The sequence below is a fragment of the Panthera tigris genome, chromosome D2 (genome assembly GCF_018350195.1).
Source record: "Panthera tigris isolate Pti1 chromosome D2, P.tigris_Pti1_mat1.1, whole genome shotgun sequence".
NCBI lineage: Eukaryota > Metazoa > Chordata > Mammalia > Carnivora > Felidae > Panthera > Panthera tigris.
In genome coordinates, this window is record NC_056670.1 from 29,798,327 (window position 1) to 29,823,500 (window position 25,174).

General features: G+C 50.1%; 1 protein-coding gene across 2 annotated transcripts in view; it reads left to right on the forward strand.

Annotated features, from left to right (window-relative positions):
• HK1 (hexokinase 1) overlaps window positions 1-25,174 on the forward strand; it is an 88,927-nt gene that overhangs the window by 399 nt on the left and 63,354 nt on the right. The window contains exon 2 of one of the 2 annotated variants that reach the window (XM_007095743.2): window positions 3,277-3,327. In XM_007095743.2, coding sequence (XP_007095805.1) covers window positions 3,277-3,327 — 51 coding nt within the window. Of the gene's footprint in view, window positions 1-3,276; window positions 3,328-18,182; window positions 18,334-25,174 lie in introns of those variants that run through there. The other variant, XM_042959773.1, reaches the window with a different exon arrangement.

Consider the following 25,174-nt stretch of genomic DNA (forward strand, 5'->3'; position numbering starts at 1 on the left):
AAGTCATGAATGTGTGTCGAGAACGGGAGTGTGGCCTTTTCTAAGACAAGCCTTCCATGGCCCTGTAAAAGCAGAAACCCATCCTTGCCTCTTACAGAGAGCCCAGCTCCTCCCCTGGATGTTGAAACAAACCTTGGAAAATGTTTATGGGACAAATGATGTTCTGAGTAGCTGGCTCATTTTCAGTTAACCTGTGCTGCACAGGGTCCCTTTGGGGCAAGGACTACCGATGCTCCCCCTTTATAGTCTGGGAAATCGAGGTACAATGTGGTTTAAGCCCAGCAACAAACACACAGCTGGGCCTTAAGGAATGCCCCGGGGACAGAATTCTCCCAGAGCAGCATGTCAGTCTCTGCTGTGAAAACTTCCCTGGTCAGTGCGTGGGTGACAAATTAGCTCCCAGATAGCATGTGAGAGTGGGGAGGAGGGACCACAAACTCAAGCAGCTGCTGTTCCCCTCCATGTGAGGTGGGGGGGGGGGGGCAGGCAACTTTCCCTCAGTCCTCCGGGCCCGGCTTGAAAAGGCCCCCTTCATCTAAGGAGGGCTTTGCAATGTCCAGCCCCACATCCTTCCTACCTCGCAGGGCTTTGAGAGAATTGAATTTGACCCCGCTTCTCACACCCAAGTGGAAACTCAGTGTCACCTTTGTAACCTGACCAGTTACAGTGAGCAGGGGAGGCCGCTAAATACATAAACCTGAAAACTCCTTGGGTCCCCGTGCCGCAATGCCTGTTCCTTCTCTCCTCCTTCTCTCCTCTCTACTCCACAATCAGGATGAACAAAGCTTTGCCTGCTCTGGGAAAGGAGTACCTCCAGCCCAGGAGATTTGTCTGGGATGTCATCGCCACCTCTCGTGGTCCCCACTGTCCCCTTCCTGTGCCCCCACCTGGCCTCGCAAGCCTCGGGCAGGATGCCACTGAGGGCTTAAAGGAGGCCAGGCCTGCTTAGGAGAGGTGGCACAAAGCAGCCAGTGTCACAGGCTCCACATGGCGGTCAGCAGGCTTGGGCACCGGCACTTGGAGTTCAGTGTCAATCTGTGGAATGTCCGGCGGGTCCTCTGTGGTCCTTGGGGGTCCAGAGAGGGGAGCACAGGCTCAGGGATCTCAGACACGAGTAGAAACCCAGGAGTTGGAAATCGGTTTGAGTCTCAAGTGGTGCATGTGAGTTGTAGTTACTGCCCCGTGTCTCTAGAAGTCTGTGATCTTTACTGTAATATTCTACGAGCAACGGCTCTGTGCCAGCCCCTTCTCACGGTCTCCTTAAATGTTGACAAAGTTCCAATGAAGTAGGCAGCATTCTCATCTCTCAGATGGGAACCCAGAGGCTTAGGAAAGGGAAATTCCTTGCCTAATTTTACACAGCTCATCAGTGACAGATCTAGAACTTCAACTCAGGTCCCTCTGGCTCCAAGTCCGTGCGCTTTCTGCCTCCATGACAAACTCAAGGCGGCAGGTGAGGCGTGTGATGCCAACCGTAACTGCCGAAGGACATTCCTATTTCCTATTTTGAGTTGGTCCAGGTTTAGAAGTGTTGTGCTCTGGATATTGAATTCCCACTCTTTTTAAAAAAAAATTTTTTTTTAACGTTTATTTATTTTTGAGACAGAGAGAGACAGAGCATGAGCGGGGGAGGGTCAGAGAGAGAGGGAGACACAGAATCTGAAACAGGCTCCAGGCTCTGAGCTGTCAGCACAGAGCCCGACGCGGAGCTCGAACCCATGGACCTCGAGATCATGACCTGAGCTGAAGTCGGACGCTCAACCGACTGAGCCACCCAGGCGCCCCTGAATTCCCACTCTTAATCTAAGGCAGGGCCAAAAATGATACGGTCCATTCAGTTCCTTTCTCCTTGGCTCCTTGCTTGTTCCAAGCTACAGAGAGTATTTTGTGTTGTTTCCTTATGCTCAATTCTCATGACAGCCTGTAAATATCTGCAAGGCTTCTTTCGAGCCCTTTCAGTAGCTAGTCTGCTCTCATGGGTATCAGTGTAAAGCCTAGACTGTTTGGTTTTCAGCCAAGTGGAAAACTTGCCTAGATTGTCCTGGTCACTTGGGTTGCCTCTGGGATGCCTTTTCTTGCTTCCCTAGGACCATGATTTCTACAGAGCTTCTCTGATTAGCAGCCTACTCAGAAAAGGGCACGGTTTATTCAGTTCATGAACAATAATCATTTACCGAGCACCTGCTCTAGGTGAGGCAAGGCAGGAAGTGCTGAAAAGATGGTCTCTGCCCTTCAGGGAGGATCCATGGGTTACCCCCCGCCTCTATGATCCCGATTCTTACGGGGACTGGCTGCATGTCTGTGAGCCGCTGCGCAACCTTCTAGAAACCCCAGGCCCCTTCCTTATAAAGTGGGGTTGCCTCTTGTGCTCTGTCACTTAGCATTACTTGCCTTCTCACCACCCCACCCCCCAGACTGGTGGTTGCAAGAGTCCCAAGAACAGCAAGAGAGGGCCGGCCTGAGCACAAGAGTGGCTGAAGCTACTGCTTGTGTCGTGCTGTTACCGTCCTACTGGCTAAAGCCAGTCACGCAGCCAAACCCAGAGTCGCCGTGGGAGGAGACTACAGAGAAGAGTATGGGTACAGGGAGGAGAACCATTATGGCTGTTTTCCGCAAACAATTTCCTACATCTTCCTTATCCCTTCAGCCGCCATCATGAAGAAATCTACATGGGCCTCGCTCTTACTGGCAGCAGCTTCCAAAACCTGTGAGGCATGGGAGGTTGTAAGAGGGGTATGAAACGGCAGGATGCTAACTCATCCAGCTGGCTGCTACTTGATGGCCACATTCTCACCGTGTTCTTCTGGCAAGTATTGCATCCTGCAATCTTGGGGACACGGTGTGGCCAATGGTTCAGCAGGGACGGACCCCTGTGTTCCCATAGCTCCCCCCTACACCTCTCCAGCAGCTCAGCACTGCGCGTTCACTGTTGATTGACTCACCCGTCTTCCCTGGTGGATTGTGGGCTCCCTGCAGGCGGAGCCACCATTGTTTTTCATCTTTGAACCCCCCACTTCCTAGCACAGAACCTGCACATTCGTAAGCACCTAACCCATGCTGATGTGAATAAATTCACGAATAAGACATTTCTGAGCTCTGCTGTGCTTCATCCAGATTAGGGCTAATCATCTTAGAATTTACTCAGCGATTTCGGGGTTACTTACAGTTACCGTCGCTTTCTGAGCACGACTGATAAGTTATGAGCATCAATATGTTTTGAGTGCAAGTTGCTAAGATGCCTTTGTAACACCTTATTTTGTTCCGTGTTTCTTTAAGAGTGAAGAAGCATCTGAAAAGCCCATCAAGCCCCCACTTACTGAAGTTAAGGTAAGAAGCTTAAATGTCCTTTCCATTTCCTGTAACATTTTCTGTCAAAGAGAGAGCGTCTGTGGCAATTCCCTTTGGGCATTCTGACCCTGGTTCCAGTGAGCCAAGCAGCCCTATAATGGATTCCCCCGGGGGCTGTGCTGGGGGTGGGGAGAGCATCTACCTCTAACCTGTTCCTCCCGGGGCCCAGCCCACCCCACCCCACAGGACAGGTGCTTTGTGAGGGGGCCTTTGCTACTAGGTTGTTCTCCTAGCCCTTTCTTGGGAGCAAAATACTGAGTGTCAGAGCTAAACACAGGACCTTCCTGCATTTGGAGCTACATGGCATACCGACTGTGGGAGAGGCTCCAGAGAGAGAGAATACAAGGGTCTCTCCCCTGTCTTGTCTTTTCCCAGTGTGTCGAATCAGGCACGCCAGGAACTTGGTACCCATCCCCTCTGCACTTGAACACGGACAAGTTTCAGTTCTTTCCTATTGACATAGCCCAGATGGTTCCAAGTCAGAGAATTTTCTGTGCTATTTGTGATGGCCTACCGCCTGCCCTCTCATTCCCCACGCGGGCACTTGGCTGTGCCTTTAGAGGTGCAGTAGAGTGAATCTGAGGGGCGTTGCTTCATGGGAAGGTGGGGAGGTAGAGTACTGAAAGAGTCAGTTTGCTGGGAGAAAAAGGCAGTAACTTTTGATTTCTCCTGCACCTGGGTCCTCCTGCATCTAGTCCAAGGTGAGGTCCGAGGCTGGGCCTGGAATCACAGTCCCCTCTGCCTTGCTTCTTATTCCACCATCAAGCAGCCATATTCTTGTTCTTTCAAAAATGAAGAAGAGACTCCAGCCTTTGAGCACTTATGGCTGAGAAGCGAAGTTCAACATGCAAAAAAGGAAAAAGTTGCAGTGTGTGTCTTAGGAGCAGATGAGGGAGGGATCTGCCCTGTCTTGGGGAGAGAAAGAAGGTTGGAGAGAGGAGGTGAGATTTACAGACAGTCTTGAAGCAGAAGAAGCAATCGGTGGGCCAGGAAGGACATTCCAGGGGCAAACAGCAGCAAGGGCAAACGCAGAGCCTGTGAAAGATGGAAAGAAGCCTGGAGGCTGCCTGGTGTGGTGCTGGTAGGGAAGGCAGGAAGGGAGGCTAATGACATTGGGTGGGGCTGGCACTGGATGTCTGGGTAAGGAACTCTATGGAAGAGGCCCAAAAGATCTTTAGGCTGAGGAATCATGTGATTAAATTGTGTTCTGTCTGGGGCGCCTGGGTGGCTCAGTCGCTTAAGTGGCCGACTTCGGCTCAGGTCGTGATCTCGCGGTTCGTGGGTTCGAGCCCCGCATCGGGCTCTGTGCTGACGGCTCGGAGCCTGGAGCCTGCTTCGGATTCTGTGTCTCCCTCTCTCTCTGCCCCTTGCCTGCTCACACTCTGTCTCCCTGTCTCTCAAAAATAAATAAACATAAAAAAAAAATTGTGTTCTGTCTGGAAGCAGCAAGGAGCATGAGCCTTGAGCCTCCAGGAAACCAGACGGGGGGCGGGGGGTGGGTAGTGGGGCTGAGAGTAGAGACATCTCGAGAGGTGGTGTGTGTGCAAAATGGTGCACCTCAGAGTGGAAAGAACAAAGTACTACCAGTTCCATTGTTACCAATTTTTAAAGACCAATCAGCATGGTAGCCTTGCTTGGTGAACCTTCTAGATGGCTACTTGTATCATCTTGTACTCAGGGTCTCTCACAATGAGGAGAGCCTGATAGGGGTCCCTACCTTTGTTTCCAGGGCTATTTTTAGCGTATTATGAGGCATCACCATCTTATAACTCCCTGGTTGAGGAAGTTTTATATATCATATTATCTGGATATATGATAGATATATGATATCTATAATACATATCATATTAACTAGGATGACCCTCACAAAATGAGCAAGTGGCTTAGAGAGGTTTCTGCACAGAAACTATGGATTAAAGCTAATGAACAATGGAGCTCCTGGTTGGATCAGTCGGAAGAGAGAGCGAGAGAATAACTCTCGATCTCAAGGTCATGAGTTTGAGCCTCATGCTGGGTATAGAGATTACTAAAAATAAATAAACTTAAAAACAAAACAATCTAATGAACAAGGAGAACATAAGAGCACTGATTCATTTCCTATCCCTGGTACAAGCTCCTCATCAGCCACATCTTGGGTTTAAAAGAAATAAAAGATCTGATCAGATACAATAAGTAGTCAGAAAAAGAAAATGGGCCAGGCTATTTGAATTCTGGCTTTATTCTGTATATCACTAATGATAAACTAATCTCTATGTATACAAAGGGCTTGAGATAATTAGGTAATGATACTATTAGGCCACTACATTTTAAAATAGTTAATTTCATCCTTGTGTCTTTTTTAAAAATTGAAGTATAATTTGCTAGCAGTCAAATGCATAAAGCCTAAGTGTTGGCTCAAGAAGTTTGAACACATGTATATACCTATATAACTACCACCCAGTTCAAGATATAGAATATTTTCATCACCCCCCAAAATCTCATGTCCCTTTCCAGCCACTACTTTCCCATCCCCTGTCCTGAGGATATCATTGTTCTGACTTCTATCACCATAGGTTAGTTTTCCTGTTCTTGAACCTCACTTAAATGTAATCATACATGTGTGCTCTTTTGTACCTGGCTTTCTATATTTTTATTTGCTGCATGTATTGAATTCATTCCTACATGGTCTTTTATATAGAAAATCCTAAGGTACACTCACACACACACACACACACACATGCGTGCACGCATGCACATGTAGAATAAACACATTCAGCAAGGTTGCAGAATACAAAATCGATATATGAAAATCAATTGTTCTTCCATACATTTGCAAGGAACAATCAAAAAATGAAACTAAGAAAACAGTTTCATTTATAATAGCATCAGAAAGAACACAATACTTAGGAATAAACTTAAAAGAAATTCAAGACTTATATTCTGCAAACTACAAAACATTGTTGAAGAAAATTGAAGAAATCTAAATAAATGGAAAGACATTCGTGTTCATGAATTGGAAGACTTAATATTAAGTTAGCAATACTCCCCAAATTGATCTACAGATTCAACACAATCCTTATCAAAAACACAGCTGGCGGGCACCTCGGTGGCTCAGTCAGTTAAGTGTCTGACTTGGTCTCAGGTCATGATCTCACAGTTCATGAGTTCGAGCCCCGCATTGGACTCTGTGCTGATAGCTCAGAGCCTGGAACCTGCTTCAGATTCTGTCTCTCCCTCTCTCTCTGCCCCTCCCCTGCTCTTGCTCTCTCTCTCTCTGAAAAATGAATAAACACTAAAAAAAAATTAAAAAAAACTAGGTGGCTTCTTTGCAGAAATTGGTAAATTAATCCTAAAATCCATATGGAAATGGAAGGTACTCAAGTTAGCCAAGACATCTTGAATAAGAAGAAAGCCAAGGAATTCACGTTTCCTGTTTGCAAAACTTATAAAGCTACAGTAATCAAGACAGCATTGTACCAGCATAAGGATAGACCTATAGATCAATGGAATAGAATTGAGAGTCCAGAGATAAACCTTTACATTTACAGTCATTTGGTTTTCACAGGGGTATGAAAAAAATTCAATGGTGTAAGGGTAATCTCTTCAACAAATGGTGCTATGACAATTGGATATCCACATGCGAAAGAATGACGTTGAATCCCTACCTCATACCATATACAAAAATTAATTCACAATGGATCAAAGACCTAAATGCAATAGCTAAAATTATAAAACTCTTAGGAGAACACATCGATCTGAATCTTTATGACTTTGGATTTGGCAGTGGTTTCTTAATATGATACCTGTTATGGGCTGGATTGTGTCCCTCCACTCCCTAATTTATATGTTGAAGTTTTAACTCTTAGGACTTCAGAATGTAGTCATATTTGGAGATATTTAAAGAGGTAATTTAAAACGAGGTCTTTAGAATGGGCCCTATTCCAATCTGACTGGCATATTTTCAAGAGAGGAAATTTGGACACATGAAGAGACATCATAGATGTGTGCACATAGGGAGAAGACCATGTGAGGATGGGGGCTATCTGCAAGCTGAGGAAAGAGTCCTTAGAAGAAACCAAACCTTCCCACATCTTGATCTTGGACTTCTAGCCTCCAGAACTGTGAGAAGATACATTTCTGTTGTTTAAGGCACCTAGTCTGTGGTATTTTACAACAACGCTAGTAAATTAATGCAACACCAAAAGAACCCCAAAAGTGGAAACAACCAAAGACCCATCAATTGTTGAATGAGTAAACAAATGGTGGTATATCCACACAATAGAATATTATTCAGAAATAAAAAGGACTGAAGTCCAGATATGTACTACAATGTGAATGGACTTTAAAAACTTGCTGAATGAAAGAAGCCAGTCACCAAAGACCACATACTGTGTGATTCCATGTCTATTAAATGTCCAGAATAGGCAAATCTGTAGAGATGGGAAGTAGATTGGTAGTTGCCTAGGGCCAGGGAGCATGGGAGCTTGGGGGATGACAGCTAATGGGTACAACGTTTCGTTTGGGGATCATAAAAATGTTCTAAAAATGATTGTGGTGAGGATGTCACAACTCTGCAATTATGTTAAAAATCATTGAACCGTACACTTTAAATGGGTGAATTATATGGTATGTGAATTGTATCTCAGTAAAACTGTTACCAAAGGGGGAGAAAGCGTTCCATTTTTTTACCTGAGAAGTAGGAGTTATGTGGAGATCTAATATGATTTTTTTATCCTCTCACTTTCTCATAGACATTTGGGTTGTTTCTAGTTTGGGCTATTATTAATAAAGTGCTGTGAACATTTGTGTGCAAATGTCCAAATATGGACACATGCTTTAATTTCTCTTGGGTAAATACCCAGGAATGGAATCTCCAGATCATGGGGTAGGTATATATTAAACGTTTTTAGGAAGAGCCAAGAGCACCTGGGTGGCTCAGTCAGTTAAGCATCTGACTTGGGCTGAGCTCATGATCTCATAGTTTGTGAGTTCTAGCCCCACATTGGGCTCTGTACTGACAGCTCAGAGCCTGGAGCCTGCTTTGATTCTGTGTCTCCCTCTCCTTCTGTACTCTGTCTCTCTCTCTCACTCTCTCTCAAAAATAAGTAAACATTAAAAAAAATATTAAGAACAACCAAACAGTTCCAAAGTAGTGTCATTTTACACTCTCATCTGTCCCATTTATTTTCATGTCTGTTGCAGGTATTTTTTTTTTTTTTGAGAGACAGAGAGAGAATGAGAGAGACCACAAGAGGGGAGGGGCAGTGGGAGAGGGAGAGAGAGAATCTTAACGAGGCTCCACACCTAGTGCAGAGCCCTATGTGGGGCTCAATCTCACAACCCTGAGATCATGACCTGAACCGAAATCAAGAGTTGGATGCTTAACTGATTGAGCCACCTAGGCACCCCTAGGTACGTTTTATAACATAAATAATACATTAGTGCAGTCGTATGCATTGATAGTTATAAATAAATATACAGGGGCGCCTGGGTGGCTCAGCCCGTTGAGCAACCAACTCTTGATTTTGGCTCAGGTCCTGATCTACAGTTCATGAGATCGAGCCCCATGTCAGGCTCTGTGCTGAGACTGTTTGGGATTCTCTCTCCCCCTCTGACCCTCCCCTGCTCATTCTCTCTCTCAAAATAAATAAATAAACATAAAAAAAGTAAATATACAGATTTCTCAGATACATGATCAAAACATTTTTACTACAGAGGATTCTGAATAGACCAGTTCTGTGGCCTGGGACTAGGAGAGACTTGATATGGCTAAAGGTTTTGCATTAGTTTTATAAGAGTGCAATAGCAAATTGCCACAAATTGGTGGTTGAATTTTTTTTTTTTTACTATTTTAATTTTTTTTAATGTTTATTTTTTATTTTTGAAAGAGAGCGAGACAGAGACAGAGCATGAGCAGGGGAGGGGCAGAGAGAGAGGGAGACACAGAATCCGAAGCAGGTTCCAGGCTCTGAGCTGTCAGCACAGAGCCCGATGCGGGGCTCGAACTCATGGACCCTGAGACCGTGACCTGAGCTGAAGTTGGACGCTCAACCGACTGAGCCACCCAGGCGCCCTTAATTTTTTTTAATGTTATTTTAATGTTTAATTTTTAATGTTATTTTAATTTTAATTAATTAAACAACTTTAATTTTTAATGAATAAAAGTTTTTAATTTTAATTAATTGAAAATTTAAAAATTTTAATGTTATTTTATGTTTGAGCAAGAGAAAGTGAGAGAGAGGGAGAGAGAGAGAGAACAAGCAGGGGAGGGGCAGAGAGAGAGGGAGACACGGAATCCAAAGCGGGCTCCAGGCCCCCAGCTGTCAGCACAGAGCCCGACGGGAGGAGGCTCAAACCCACGAACCCGTGAGTTCATGACCTGAGCTAAAGTCGAACGCTGAACCGACTGAGCCACCACGTGTCTCGTTGGTGGTTTAAAATAACAGGGATTTATTATCTCACAGTTCTGTAGGCCAGAAGTCTGAAATCAGGGTGTCAGCAGGGTGGGGCTCCCTCCCCAGGCTCTAGGCGAGGATCCTTCCTGGCCTCTTTCACTTCTGGTGGCTGCAGGCACTCCTTGGTTTGTGGCTGCAGAACCCCCTCTCTTCTCTGCCTCCACCTTCACGTGGCGTTCTCCCCCACTGTCTTCTCTTCTGCCTCTTATCAGGAAGGTCATTGGATTTAGGGACCACCGGTCATCCAGGAAGATCTCGAGATCCTCAACTGAATTATGTTATGCAAAGACCCTTTTTGGCAAATACGGTCACGTGCACACGTTATGGGGATTAGGGCATATCTTTTAGCGGGCACCATTCAGTCCTCTACAGCCCTGTTCTAGCAGAAGGAATGGGGAGGAGGGGTGGATTCAGGAGAGTTCTTAAGTTGGACGTGTTTTGTTTTTGTTCTTGAGGCACGGACATAGGTAGACTCAATAGGGTTTAGTGACAGATTAGAGGCAAGGCATTTGGGAGGGGAAAGCCTCAAGGGTAACGGTCAGGTTTCCAGCTGATGGGAAGATGGCTCCTACCTGGGACATTCTTTTTCCAAGAAGGAAGAGGAAGCTTAGGCGTGCATAAGCAGACCACAGCCTACGCTCCATTTTGTTCTGGTGTCTGCTCACGTGTCGTATCGTCAGAGAGGTCTCCCCAGTGGTTCCCTTACTCTCTGCTGTTCAACCTGGGCATCAGTTAGGGTTAGATTTGGCTGGTAGTAACGGAAAACCCTCCAACAGCAGTTGTGTTAACCCATTGGAATTTTCTTTCTCTCTCGGGTTCTAGAAATCTATGAGGCAGTCCGTAGGGGGCTGATGTGGGGCATCTTGGTGACAGGGATGCAAGCTTGTTTTGTTTTTGTTTTTTTTTTTTCATTGCTTGGTTTTGTGGGACTGCCATTCCCAAGGTTCTCTCATAACCCGAGACATTCCGGGGTTCTCTAGCCAGTCTGTCTCTATTTCAGCCAGTAGGAAGGAAGAATGACCATAATCACTGTGTCTTAAGGAAGGCTCCAGGAAGCTAGAATGAGATGCCCTCATTTTCACCTCTTTGGCCAGAACTTGCTCCCATGGCCACATCTAGCTGCACGGTAGATGGAGTCTTTACTCGGGGGCGGGGGGTGAGGGCTGGAGTCAGCTGAAAATTGGAGCATTCATTAGTTAAGACAAAGGGGAAATGGAAATTGTAGGATGTGTCACCTACATTCTGCTTTGTTTTTCCTCCTAGCCCCTGAGCTGACGTATATTTAATTTGTGACTTGTTTACTGTCTGTTCCTCCCCACCGGAACGTGTGGGCAGGGACTCTGTCCTGCTCACCTGCACATTTCCAGTGACTAGGAAGGACAAGCAGACTAGGTGCTTCACAAATGTTTGTTGAGGGAATAAATGACAGGCTGGGGAAGTGAGAAGAGAGAGTAAGTTTAAGAAGAAGAAAGGACTGGGATGTGAGACATACCGACTTTCAGGCGCCCATGGGGTCTCAGAGCTGACCTTCATGGGCAGTAGTTGCAAAATGAACTGGGGTTCGGGAGAGAAGTGGGGGCTGGACTCTTGACACATGTGATTCTTTGGGGGAGGTGTCTGGGTGGCTCAGTCGGTTGGGAGGCTGACTCTTGATTTCGGGTCAGGTCATGGTCTCAAGTTTCGTGAGATCGAGCCCCGCGTTGGGCTTTGTGCTGACAGCACAGAGACCTGACTGGGATTCTCTCCCTCCCTCTCTGTCTCTGCCCCTCCTTCCCCAAACAAATAAACATTAAAAAAAAAAAGAAATTTACAAAAAAATACAAAGAGCAATTCTTTGGGTAGGGCACAGTGGGATGGACCCACAGGAGACAGCGAGGGAGGAGGGCATACTCAGCCAGCTCAGCTGAATCTACCAAGCCAGATGCCCCCGTCCCCACCGCACTGGGAAGGGCAACTGCTTCCATACCTCCCTTACGGCCCCTCTGGTCAGGTCAGTCTGCCTCACCATGTGGTCTGAGGATGCCCTTTACAAGAGAGGGCCCTGCAGAGCCAGGATCCACGTGCCCCACCTTACAAATCTAACCAAGCATGACTCGGTACCCCAGGGGAGCAGCTCCCCAACACAGGTTTCTGGACCCCTCTGTGACTGAGGCATCACTGGGCCTGAACAGAATAAGAGAAATATAGACAATAGGATAAGACGAATATTTCACCGTTAGAGCAGTCTTGAGCCAGACTGTCTGGGCACACATTTCAGCTCTTTGCAGTAGCTGTGTGACCTTGGAGACAAGTCACTTAACCTCTCTGTGACTCAAGAGTCTCATCTATAAAATGGGGGATGTAACTAGTATTTATCTCATTAGTTTGTTCTGAGGGTCAAAAAAAATGAATCTAAGTAAAGAATTTAGAACGATACCCGGTCCACAGTAAGTTCGACCTGAGAACTAGCTATTATTATAAAGCCAGAGGTATTTTGTTTAAAAAGCAGCCCTTATTTTTCTTTCCCTGGCTTAAAACCTCTTTTCCTTTGGGAAATTATGGTGATAGGAGATGGGAATTGTAACTAAAAAATTATCTTTTCTTAGCAAAATGAAAGTCAGTACCTAGTTTTTATTTATATGTGTGCTTAATTTGCTGGCCTGTGAAACCCCACAGCCTAGGAACCCTGCCTGGACGCTGAGATGGACTCTCCTACGTGAACATTTCCTTCTATCTTTTGGAGTTAATTCTAACAGGGCAGGATTGAAGACTTTTTGTTGGCCCTGTCATGCTGCTTGTGTGTGGGCGTTGGAGAGAACTATCCCAGGGAAGTCAGACTAACCAGCAAGGTGACTTTTGAGATTGCTCTGTTCCAATAAGATAGGGGCTTCCTTTGGAAAAGGAGCTGGCTTGAAGTAAGGAGCAGGGCTGGAGACCGGCAGGCCTCAGCAGTCTGCATAACCCTTCCTCCAGGCCATCATTCTTTATGCATAGCAGGCCTACTGGGCTCACAATGGTATGAGGATGGGATGTCCAACAAGCCACAGGGCCAGACTGGGCTTTCCTCGCTCCCCTGAGGGACTATCATCCCCACAGGGAAGTAGAAACCTTGGGACAGAAGCTGAGACGGGTATCTCTGGGCATCAGGTCCTTTCTGAGCCAGGTAAACAGCTCAGGGTTGAGCAAGGGGCAGCCAGACGGAGACCTTTATGATCCTGAAAGGGGTGGGACTTGGGTGAAGCAAGAGAGGTGCCTACGTGCACAAGATTTAAATCTTGCATTCAAATCTTGCATCCGAGGCACCTCTCTTGCCTCATCTTAACCCCAGCCCTAACACCTGAGGCCTTGTGCCTGTAAATTCCAGCTATCAAGGGCCAAAAACTTGAAGGCCTAAGTGGGGGCAGACACTAGCGTGTATCAGTGAAGGGGCAGACTGGGTGGGGCCTGGGGCCAGCTGCAGTACCCCTGCACTGTCTGAAGGGGGCAGTGGCTGCTCAGTTCTAGCTGAGCATTGCCACGTGATAACCTGGGCCCTGTGTGACCAGACCTAAGATGCTGGCGAATCTGGATTGTATTGTATCGTATTATTTTATTTTTTGAAGTTTCTTTTGAGAGAGAGAGAGAGACGGACAGAACAGAGCACACAAGCGGGGGAGGGGCAGAGAGAGAGGGAAAGAGAGAATCCCAAGGAGGCTCCACACTGCCAGCGCAGAGCCTGATGTGGGGCTCCAACCCACAAACTGAGAGATCATGACCTGAGCCGAAGTCAAGAGCCAGATGCTTATCCGACTGAGCTACCCAGGTGCCCCGGGAACGTGGGTTTTAAAGCAAATCTCCTAACTTTTAAGGGCTTCCTCATATTTATAAAATAGTAGGCGGGCCAAATAAGATACGCTGGAGGCCATGTTTTAGTCTGGCGGTTGCCAACTTATAACCTCTGTCATGATGCCGCCGGAAGGCAGAACTTCGGGCAAATGAAAGAGGCAGGGAGACAGGCCAGGAATGTGACCTTCCGTCCCCAGCCACTGCAGGGGCTGAGCCCTGGTGCTTCTTCGCCAGAATCCTTCTCACAAAGGAGCAAAACTGTCTGCAGAGTTGATGAGAAAGTCACCGTGAACTTGCATCTCAGTGTGCTCCACGTCCGCAGGGCCACCGGGGCCCCGGAGGAACTGCGCTGGGCGTTGTCCGAGAGAGACTGCAAACGATAGTACCGGCAGGTTCATTTCAGAAATTTCCTCCAGATGTTCCCATGGCAAGTCAGCGCTTTTCATTCCAGAAGCTGGGGTTCGGACTCCGCTCCAGGTCAGTTCAGCCATCATCTGGGGCTGAGGCCTGGGCATCAACGTTTGTAAAAGCTCTCCAGGTGATCCTTTTGTGCAGCCAGGTTGAAAACCACAGATCTAACTGATAGAAATGTTGGGTCAGGATCCCTTCCAGGTGCTTCTCCTCGGAACGTGCTTCGTGTGACCACAGCCCCCCTCCCCGGAGCATCCAGGATGCCGACATGCTAGCCTTTTCTTTTTTCCCTGTCGCTGTCTTTCAGACCTTAAACGTGCTCTATAACCTCCATAACCCTCATTGACTGATTAAGTGGGGATAATGATATTTGTTTTGCCCTTCTAACCTCACCAGCGTGTTATCAGGAGAAATGAGGCAATAAATGAAAAAATAAATGCTCTGTAAACCATCAGTATTATGCAAACACTGCTGTTAGAAGTGTACTTCCAGGTGCTGGGGTATGGCTTTGATCCACTGGAGAGAATTTCTGGAGTAACGTTCCTAGGGCCCTGGGTCAGATGTGGATTGTTACATCCTGACTTAGCTATGGCCTGCCTTCTCTTACTGGCAGGTGCATTTTGTGGGCGGTAGCCTGGCGTGGCTTGACCACTCCCCCCCCCCCCCAACTCCTACAGGAGGGAGCATAGTAAATGAATAGAGACACCCAGGGGACTTCGGCCAGAGGGTAAGGCCATCTGGAGGGTGAGGGGAGATGTGTGGAACTAGATTTCCAATGCTCAGGGTCCTGTCTGCTCTTCCTTAGAGTCCGGAGAGTAATCAATCAGCAAGGGGCTTAGCTGGGTTCCAACAGCTATATGACAGCAAAAAGAAGTGGGATAATAAAGAAGCATATGAGGTGACAACTGGCATGATAAAGAGAGGACACAGGCCCAGCTCTGAGCCCAGGAGCAGTCATAGCAGTGTAACATGGGCTCTGGTCTCAGAAAGCTGTCTGATTGGGGCAGATGAGACCGGCCCCCCAGAAGACAGTCAAAAGTATCAGGCAGACTGTTATGAGTCAGTGTCACTTATCCGAGGCCCTGGCAGTGAGGTTGGGAGGACGGGGGGAAGGATGGACGGAGCACTGGCTGGGCATCAGAACTGGGTTTAAGTCCCAGCTCCGACCTCTAGCACAGCCTGACACTGGACAAGATGGCTTGCTCGTTGCGTTGCAGGTTCCTAGTCTGTAAAGAAGAGTCTTGGTCTAGATCTAGATGGATTCTGAGCATAGTCCTAGTTTCTCCTGTGGAAGTGCTGAGGCCTGGGAGATTGGGGTGAGTAGCCATGCTCAGGAGAGGCTTTTATGGGGAGGGTGGGAGAGCTGGGCCTTCGGTGAGACTGACACTTGGTCAGGTCAGCGGGAGGTGAGCAGAGAAGACAGGGCAAGCAAGGAAATATGCGCAGGGGCTTAAACGGAACGGACTCAGGGGGGCCGAGGACAGTGGGAGGTGGCCTTGCTGCAGCCCAGGATGGAGAGTCAGATCACAGAAGGCCTCAGACACCAGGCAGAGATATTTCAATTGGCTGGGTCAGGAAGGAGGAGGTCATCAAGGGATTTGGGGCAGGGTTATGATGTGATTAGGCTGCTTCTTAGCAGGAATAATGTGGCCTGGACTTCAGAAGGACTTGGATGGTAGGAAGCCAGGAACCAGGGAGGGCAGCTAGAAGACTCTTGTAATATTTCTGGCATGGGACAATGAGGGCTAGGGGTTGAAGGAAGCAGTGGGGCAGGCCTAGAAATATTTCTCAGCATATACTGATAGACTTTGGGGCCTGAGTGCATTCAAGGGGTGGGGAGCACAGGAGTCACCTTGAGAAGCAGTTTCTCAAAGGCCAGGGAAGAGAACGCATTGGCAGCCTCCCTGCCTGCAAACAGAACATCTCAGGGTAGCCTGGAAAATTGGGAGGCTCAGCTTCTCCCTGGCTCCAGCTCAGACAAGAGGTCATGGATGTAACGGGGCCATAGTGATGGCTGGGGCCTAGGTTGAGGCTCTTAACCCTCCTGATCACTGCACTGGGCTCATTCCACCTTCGAGTGCTAGGTGTGGGAGACAGAGCAATTACCAAAGCACAGTTCTTGATCCTCAAGGAGCTTCCAGCCTGTGAGTCTGGCAGCGTCATATTGGCAGGACTCAAACGGCGGCTGAGAACAACCAAATCATTCTCGTTCCCCCGATTTTACTTTATGGCTGTGTGGGCAGTGTAGGTATTTGATGAATGCCAGAAAATCTCTGTTCCTAGTTTATAATGCTACTGCCCTGAGGGCGGATCCAGGTTTTGTGGGGTTTGAAGATGAAATGATTTTGGGGAACCTCTTTGCAAAATGATTTGAAATTACAAATATAAAGTTGCTAGGCCCTCTCAGGGCCTTCCTGGGGATTCGAATGCAAGTGCGAAGCCCTCATCAGCTTCCCAATCGTGTAATAAGACCCACCACTTATTAAGTGTGTGTGATAAGCAGGTATTCCCCAACAAGGAAGGGACGGTGGGTGGGCGGGCTTTAGTATCTCCATATTATGAATGAGGAAGCTCAGGAAGGTGACTCAGTGTCACAGCCAGAAAGCCAGGAGGTGGGGACTGAGCTCTGGACTGAGGGCTCTGGCTTCAGGGGCCACATCTGAGGTCCTCTTCAATTGGGGACGGTAGCTGTCAGGCTCCTGATGTTGCTCAGGAGGAATGTACTGGACCGCCCATCTCCCTTTGATACCGCTATACCGTAGACCTGGCCAGGGTCCCCCAGGATCCAGGTCCGTGATGGAGGTTCTGCGGGAGGACTGTGTCCATTTCAGGGCACCCCATGGTGCAGCTTTGGTCCCAGGAGCATGGCCTATTCAGGCAGAGAGGCTACATACAGACAATAGAAAGGACAGTAAATTGCAGGGCTGAACATTGGCTTTGAAAACGCACAGACCTAATTCTGGGATCTACAACTTCCTGGTTGTATGAAGTCTGGCAAGATACGTGGCCTCGCTGAGCCTCTACCTGATTACCTGTTGAATCAGGATAGTAACCACTTCGTTGTGTTTCGAGCTCATTACATGTCATCTGGTAAGGCAGTAAGGCTCCTGCACACAGCCGGCAATGAACCTAAGAACGCTAAGGTAGCTCTCAAAGCAGCTGCATAACCGCCTGATTCCGCATGTCCCCTCCCCCCGTTAAGGCTGGACGTTTTTTCTCAGGATTCCTCCCAGCCCGGCTAACTTCCTTTGGGGAAGTGAAAAAGGTGGCAGCTAGGAGGGGGCGCCTGATGGACCCGCCCGCGACGCCAGCGAGCCGGGGTGCGCGGGAGGAAGAGGACGCCCGGGGGATGCGGCCTGGCGGGGGCGTGGGGGGCCCAAGTCCCGCCCAGCGGGCTTGCGCCCCCCAGAGAGCCCAGGAGCCAGTGCCTCTGGGGCGGGCGTTGCGGGGAGTCGCTCTCGGTTTAGCAACACAAATCGGCCCAACGGAGATTAGGCCGGGCGGGCCGGGGTGGGGGTGATGCACTGCCGGGAGGACGCAGGTGGGACACGGCACTCGGCATCCCGGGCCCGCGAGAGCCGGCCGGAGCGGGGACCGGGTGCGAGGACCGCGAAGCCCGCGGGCTCTCGCTTACGCCGGCACAGGCCCGGCTCGCTCTGCACGCCCACCTCTGCACCCTCCTTCGGCCTCTCCCCATCCGCGGAGCTCCCGGGGCCGAGCCCTAATTTTCCCGGGAAGGGGGCCACCCTCGCCAGGCCGGCAGCGGACTCTCCGGGGCCGTTCGTCCCGCCCGGCTCGGGCGGTGCCTCTTCCCGCGCCCCGCGCCCCTCCGCCGGGCCGGGCGCCGCCACGCGCGACCATGCGCGCCCGAGAGAGCCTCCCGCCCCCGCGCCGGCTCCCTACGTGGGGGACGTGCCGACAGAAGCCGGACCTTGGGGGATCTCGCAGCGTCGCCGCCCCCTTTCCGGCGCGCGAGGGAGCGGCCGCCGCGCCCCCCCGCCCGGGCCCGGATGCCGCCGCGCGGCGCTGCAGAGGCGGGCGGCAGCCAATGGGCGCCGAGGAGGTGGGCCGGCCGGTGGCTGTCACCCTGCCGGGGACGGGAGCGCGGAGCCGGGGAGCGCGCGAGCCACCGCCTCCCGGGCCTTGGGGGAGGAGTCGCGGCTGGAGGAGGAGGAGGAGCCGCCGAGCAGCCGCCCGAGGACCACTGCTCGCCCGGGCTGCGGAGCACCCACGCCGGCCCCACGCCTGCCGCCCCGCGTCCCCGATCGCCAGCATGATCGCCGCGCAGCTCCTGGCCTATTACTTCACCGAGCTGAAGGATGACCAAGTCAAAAAGGTGAGCCCCCGCCCGCGCCGCGCGCTGCATTCCGGCATCCGCTCTCGCCGCCGCCACCGCCGCCGCCGCCTCGGTCCTCCGGCGCCCAGGCTCCCCCAGGCCGGCACTGCTTGGACTGCAGGGCGGGGAAGCCTTCGCCCCTCGATTCTCCCCGGGGTTGTGTGTGTGTGTGTGTGTGTGTGTGTGTTGGGGGGAAGACCCCCGGGGCTGGACTGCTTGCTGCAGTGTCCTTGAGATGGGCTGTGGATGTCAGATGGGCCCCCCGGGCCATGCGGGGAGGTGGCTGTGTGGGGACCGGTGGGTCGGTCCGTAGGGCCTGTTCGGAAGGTTCTGAGCGCCGTAGGCGGCGGAGTGATTACAGAGATGATAGGGAGGTGAGCGCGCGGCAGGCGGGGGTGCTGGCTGCAGGCCAGGCATCCCATATTTGGGGTGCCCCGGAGGAGCTCTCACTCCGGCTCTTCCAGCTGTTGCGGCTGCCCCTAAATCTGAGGACAGGGTGACCCGCCCGGCTTCCCGGAACGGGGAGGGGTTCGGAGGCCACCGGAAACTTTGCTCATAGGCCTCAGGTCTGGAGCGGCATGTCTGAATGGAATTTTTTATTCCCCTACGTGACCGCTCTCTTAAATTGTAATTTCCAGCCAGCCCAGGGAGTTTAAGTAAGAGACTGGTCTTTTGAGTCGGTTGGAGGCCTTGACGTGTTTGCTTGTGACATGTGTGTACTTGCACAAGAACGCATCTCCCAACCCTGAGGGGTTGCTGCCTTTGATATCTGTCTAGCATAAAATACTGTCCACTGGCAGGTCTTAAAGCTGTATCTCTCCCCGATGTCAGCTTTGCCACCATGTTTTAAAGAAACAGCCTAGGCTGTAGGGAAAAGCTCCCGTGTTATCAGTACTAGCTAGGCCTGGCACAGGCTCCTGACCCACCCACGCCCCGCAGGGGTGACATTATTGCTGGAGTAAGCTGGGATGGACAGGCAAAGTCAACCTGACTTTGGAGTTCAAACAAGGGAAGCGCCTACAGGTGACAGGCAGGAGTGTAAAGCCTGGATTTTCTGCCCTGTGAGCCACAGGATGTTCATTCGGTTCTCTTCCTATCTACCTAGGACAACCCCCTCCTCAGGCACAATAGGAAACAGGCCTGCTGAGGGCAGTGACCTCATCAAGGTCACCCGGTGAGTTAGAGGCAGAGCCAGGGCGGGTCCTTCCCTCCCTCCCTCCGCTGGGAACTTGACCGGGGCTCCTCCTAGAAGTCAGCTGAGGGGGAGGTGCTGAGACAAAGGCCCTGGGGATGCTGCTTGGATCCTGGGCCCTGTGCCCAGCGGGGACCAGAGTAGGGTAATTAGGAGACAGGCCCAGAAATCTGCTGCTGTCCCTCATAGCTCTAAGCAACAGTGACTCTAGACTTGTCAGACTGTAGGGCTCGAGCGTGCTGCTGTGCAGCCCCGTGGACCTTCCTTCTGGCCACCGAGCTCAGGGAGCCGAGCATGCCAACACGTGCGTTTCACAAGTTTTCTGCAGTGGTGGTGCCGATCTTGATGTTCTTCCCGTTTCACAGTGGGGGTGAGTTCACTGCCCTCCCCCTGCATGTGGGGTGCTCTGTAGTGCAAGACTGCAGACCGCCGGGGTGGGGACCCAGATGACCCTTGTAAGCTTCCATCATGCATACCCACACCGTGGCCTCCGGGGACTATGCTGGGTTGAGGTTTGGGCTGTACTCAGTAAGGATTGTTTTATCGGGTACTCAGTGCTGAGTGTGGCTCCCGGGCCTTCCACTCGCTGTGGTGACCTGCCTCGAATTCTGTCCACCAGGCTCCTGGAGACGTCTGAGTGTGTGATTTCTGAACCAGTTGGTCCTCAGAAGTCCTTCCTGCTCTGAGATTGCCAAGCTGACATTCCCTGCCTCCCCTCTCTGGCCTCAGAACATTGCTGGAGGAGGGTGTTGAGGCCAGAACCTCCTTCAGATAATATTATTGGCCAAGGAGAGTCTTAAGAACAAGATGGCTTTCTTGCACCCCACCTAGGACATCATACACTGCTTTCTAGGGGTGTGTGTTTGTGTATATTCCTTTCTTTTTTTTAAGTTTATTTGTTTGTTTTGAGAGAGAGAGAGAGAGAGAGGTGGAGAGAGAGGGAGAGAGAATCTCAAGCACATTCTGCACTGTCAGCCTGGAGCCCTATGTAGGGCTTGAACTCATGAACTGTGAGATCATGACCTAAACGGAAACCAAGAGTCAGACACTTAACTACTCTAGCCACCCAGGTGCCCACACCAGGTGTGTGTGTGTGTGTGTGTGTGTGTGTATGTGTGTGTATGTATGTGTCTATTCTTGCCAGAAGATCACCTTGGCCTGCGTGATGGGCTGTGCAGCACAGCCATCCATGGGTGTGGTCCCCAGGAAGCTTCCTGGGCCTCCTAAGAGCCTAGCAGATGCCGGTTCCAGTGGCTTAGTCAGCTTTCCCCGCCCCCACCTGTGCAGATGCTGGGAGATTGCATCTCCTTTCCTAGGACTCAAGACTTGTTAGAGAGCAGCCCTTCCTACCCACCGCTTACTGTGAAAAGGCTGGGTGGGGGTGCAGGACTTCAGGCCCTGTTCTTTTTGCCCAAAGTGGGCCCTACCTGCAACCCCAGTGGGGACCCAGTGAATACAGACCCCCCCCCCCCCACCCCGGCCTAACCTGCCAGCGTGGGTTGGCAGGATGATTCAGCCCTTCAGCCCTAGGCAGCCCCTGGGGCTCTGGAGACAGCCCTGGCATCCCCCACCAACCTTCATTCATTTTCTTGCCTTCTGGCCTGGGGGTAAGAGGAGGGAAGATGAGGATGATGCCAGGGAAGGCTTTTCGGGATTGCTCAGGATACAGAAGTGGTCACGAAGGGGGGTATCGTTGGTCTCTTCGTTGCCTGTGAGACCTGCCACTAATTCAGTCTCATAAATACAAACTGGGTCGAAACAAGCCAAGTGCCTGGCCTCCCGGTGTGGAGCCCCACTTGCCAGACTGTACCTGCATGATGTTGGTTAATGGGGTGCTGGGAAAAGTATGTCCTGGTATTGGGCTGAAATAAGTACAAGACCTAGGTTTGCCTTTCACTCTTCTAGTGCTTTTAGGAGGCAAAGAGGCCTCCTGTGTGCTCGTGAAAGATTCCATTCATCAGAATCCCAGACATGTGCTGGTTCTTCAGCCAGAGGCTGGGTCCTTTGACCTCCAAGTAACTTTTAACATGCCTGTCCTCTTGCCTGCGTCTTCCACTTGGCTTGGCCATTAGGAGCCTGGAGGAGAGTGAAGGTTTGCGTAGTGCTTTGTTTGGGAGAGTGAGTCCAGCAAGGTGGGAACTTGGCCTTTTAAGAAGGGCTAGCTTCCAGGGCACCTGGCTGGCTCAGTCGGCAGAGCATGCGAGTCTTGATCTTGGGGTTGTGAGTTTGAGCCCCACATTGCGTGTAAAGATTACTTAAAATCTTAAAAAAAAACAAAGGAGTAGCTTCCTTTCCTCCCAGGTTGTCCGAAAGGTGAGCAAACACCGGTGGGTTTTCTCTGAGTGGGATCCCCGTGACCCTAAGTAGTCTCCTTGAGGTGAATGAACAGGTGCGATTTGTCCAACAGCCGACCCCAGGAGTGCTTGGCCCAGGAAGGTGGGGGACAGTGTGCTTAGCAGTTAAAAGGCTACCCACGGTTTAGTTTCTCAGCTGCAAAAGCAAGCATTAAACAAAACAAAACAAAACAAAACCGCCCTTTCCTTACTGCTCAGGGCTTGAGAGAGAGGAGAGTTAGAAAAGTATGAATAATACCCGAGACACCTTTCGACCTGGTGTTACACAAATTTCCAGTAAGAGCCTCATCCTTGGTGCATCTGTATCTCATAATCCTTGTTCCCTCTACATAGAGTGTTCTCTGGAGTTCTCCCCCTCCCCCCCCAAGAGAAGCCCCAGCTCTTCATTTGGTTTGATAATTTGGGACTGTCGTGAGAGAATAAACTGGGAAAGCGGGTGGGTACAAGGACTTTCACATCTGGCCATGCCGTGCCGTCCTCCCACGCTCCTGCTGTTTTCTGGAGATGGCATGGGCAGCTCTCTCCTAAAAAGACTGATTTGGTACTGTCTCCATGTGTGTCTGCAGTCAGGGCTTCCTGCTTGATAGACTCAGCCACTGGAGTCTGCTCTGAGCATGCCCGAGGACCCCGCTGAGGGTCCAGGCAACAATACCCCTCAGAGTCCAGGAAGCAGTGGTGGCCAGACTGTTGGCATCTGCTAATTCATTTGAGGACCCTTAGAGTCAAGTCCGATCGTGGGAACTCAGTGATTTCTTTGGAAAATGTTGGAGTCCTTTATTATGTGCAGAGGGCTGTGCTAGGCTAGGGTGACAGCCCTAAACTCGGTAAAATGCTCCCTCTTCTCCTGGAACATAAATAATGATTTGCTGTCTTAACGATAAGTGCAAAGCACAGAATGCTGTGAGAGCATATAGGGGTCAGTGATCAGATCATGGGTGGGAAATCGCCAGCTTAGGAATGGCTTGAAGCCAGGTTGTAGATGTACAAATGGGAATATTATACTTAGAAATTTTGTGAGGGAGAGTCAAACAGTTCTCAAAACGTAGTTTTGCTTTCTCTCTTTTTAATGGTTTGCTATCTCTGAGCATTCTAGAATACTTTATGGCTGTCATATCAGATATCAGTTGTGTGTGTGTGTGTGTGTGTGTGTGTCTGTCTGTCTGTTTATCTCTATCTATCTATCTATCTATCTATCTATCTATCTAATAGTACTAAGGAAATCTGGAATGGAGTCCAGAAGGTTATTCTTTATAAAATAATCATTCATCCATTCATTCATTTCCAGAGGGCTATTTTTACTCCCTCTGCTTCTTTCTTTTAGGAGAAAAACCCATCTCTGTTGATTTTTTTCTCCCATCTTTGTTGATTTTTATGAATTAACTTGGAATCTATATTTTAATTCTCTCCCCCACAAGTCAACATGTATGAGTCAGGTCTTATGAAGTATTTGAGGTACATAAAAATGTTGAGAGTAACAACAACCACCTGCGTACCCGCCATTCAGCTTGAGAAGCAACCGACACAGGAAGGAGTACATTAGAGACGGAGCTGAAACCCTGAGCTGAAACCCCTATGTTTCCATCTTTAGTCCCATCTGTTTCTCCTTCCAGAGAGTGCCTGTGTCCTGATTTTGATGTTTATCATTTCCATCCCTGTTTTTATACTTTCATTATATATCTTGTATCTATAAGCAGTATATAGTGTTACTTTATGTGGTTTTAAGCTTTGGTAAATGATGCTATACTGCGTGTATCCTTCTGCAACTTGCCTTTTCTAGCTCAACATTCTATACTTGGGATTTTTCCTTGTTGCCCCATACACCCCTGTTTCATCGACTTAAACTGCTGCACGCCCTTACGTTGTGTGTTGTACACACCACAATTTATCATTTAATCTCTTCTTTTGATGGGTGTTTGGGTTTCTAATGTTTCACGTTACAAGTGCCACGGTGAGTCTCCTCCTGCACGCTCCTTCAGTGCACATGCGCGTTTCTCTAGGTTCTGGGCTGGGTATCTGGGACGGAATTGCTGGGCAGAGGGGTGTGTGCGTCTTCCCACTTTCAAGATTTTGTCAAATCGCCATCCCCGGTGGTCCTGTCACTTTGTACTCCCATCAGAAGTTCATACGGTTTCCTGGTGTTGCACACCAACCCCCGTACGGTTAAACCTGTAACATTTTTTGGGAGAGTGTTTCATTTTTTAAAGAGTCGGTTTCTTCCCATTTATTTCCATTCACGTTGCAGCATTCAAGCTTAGTTTAAAATTAGCCATCTCCCAGTTTACCTTATCATGCGGAGCCCTCGTCGTGGAGTGTCTCCGAGGGAAGCTGAGAGCTCTGGTTGTGAGCGGCGCCAGCCCCACTGACGGCTGCACGGCCCCGAGGAGGGGGGACTGGGTGCGGGGAAAGGCGGGGAGGGCTCTCCGTGGCCCCGCGCGTTCCAGCGTGGGAATCCGGTGAACTTTTCCGGGAATTTAAAAGTGCACATGTGCTCCTGCCCGCACACCCTCTCTTCCTGGGTGGATCCCTGAGGCGGGGCTGGCTTATCAGTCTCCTAAACGAGCTGGCTGCTTGCTCCGCTGGCTGTGCTGGAGAACGCTCGGGCCTGCAGCCTGTCTTGGACTGTCTTCCGTAAAAGGAGAGGGTGACAGTGCCCTGCGGCAGGAAAACTGAAATGTGTGGTGTGCAGCCCAGCCCTTTGCAAACAGAAGTGCTGGTCCCTGCTCTGAGGCGGAAAATGTCGGATCACGCTGCTCATCTGATTCTGGGCCTGGTCACAGGCCACAGACGTTGAGACCTTGGGGGGACCTTCGAGGGAATTGAATGCCTACTAGGGGCCTGTCTTCCTAACACAGATCTAATTTAATCATCAGTAACAATACTAATGGAAGCCAGCGTCGAGTGCCTGTCACGCTTCCTGCCGGGGAGGGTGCTAAAGGCATTACGTCCCCACAGTGCCCCAGTGAGGGGGGTGCTGTTCATGATCTCCACTTCTGGGTAAAGACCCTGAGGCTTAGACAGTAAACAGAAGAGCCAGCCTGCAGACCCATCCAGCCTGATGCCGGGGCCCCGTTATTTTTTAAGTTGAGCTAAATTCTCATCCTGTCGAACTCCCCGTTTTAAAGTGTACAGTGTGGGGACGCCTGGGAGGTTAAGTGTCCAACTTCGGCTGAGGTCATGATCTCATGGTCCGTGAGTTCGAGCCCCACGTCGGGCTCTGTGTTGTCAGTTCAGGGCCTAGAGCCTGCTTGGGATTCTGTGTCTCCCTTTTCTCTCTGCCCCTCCCCCACTCACGCTC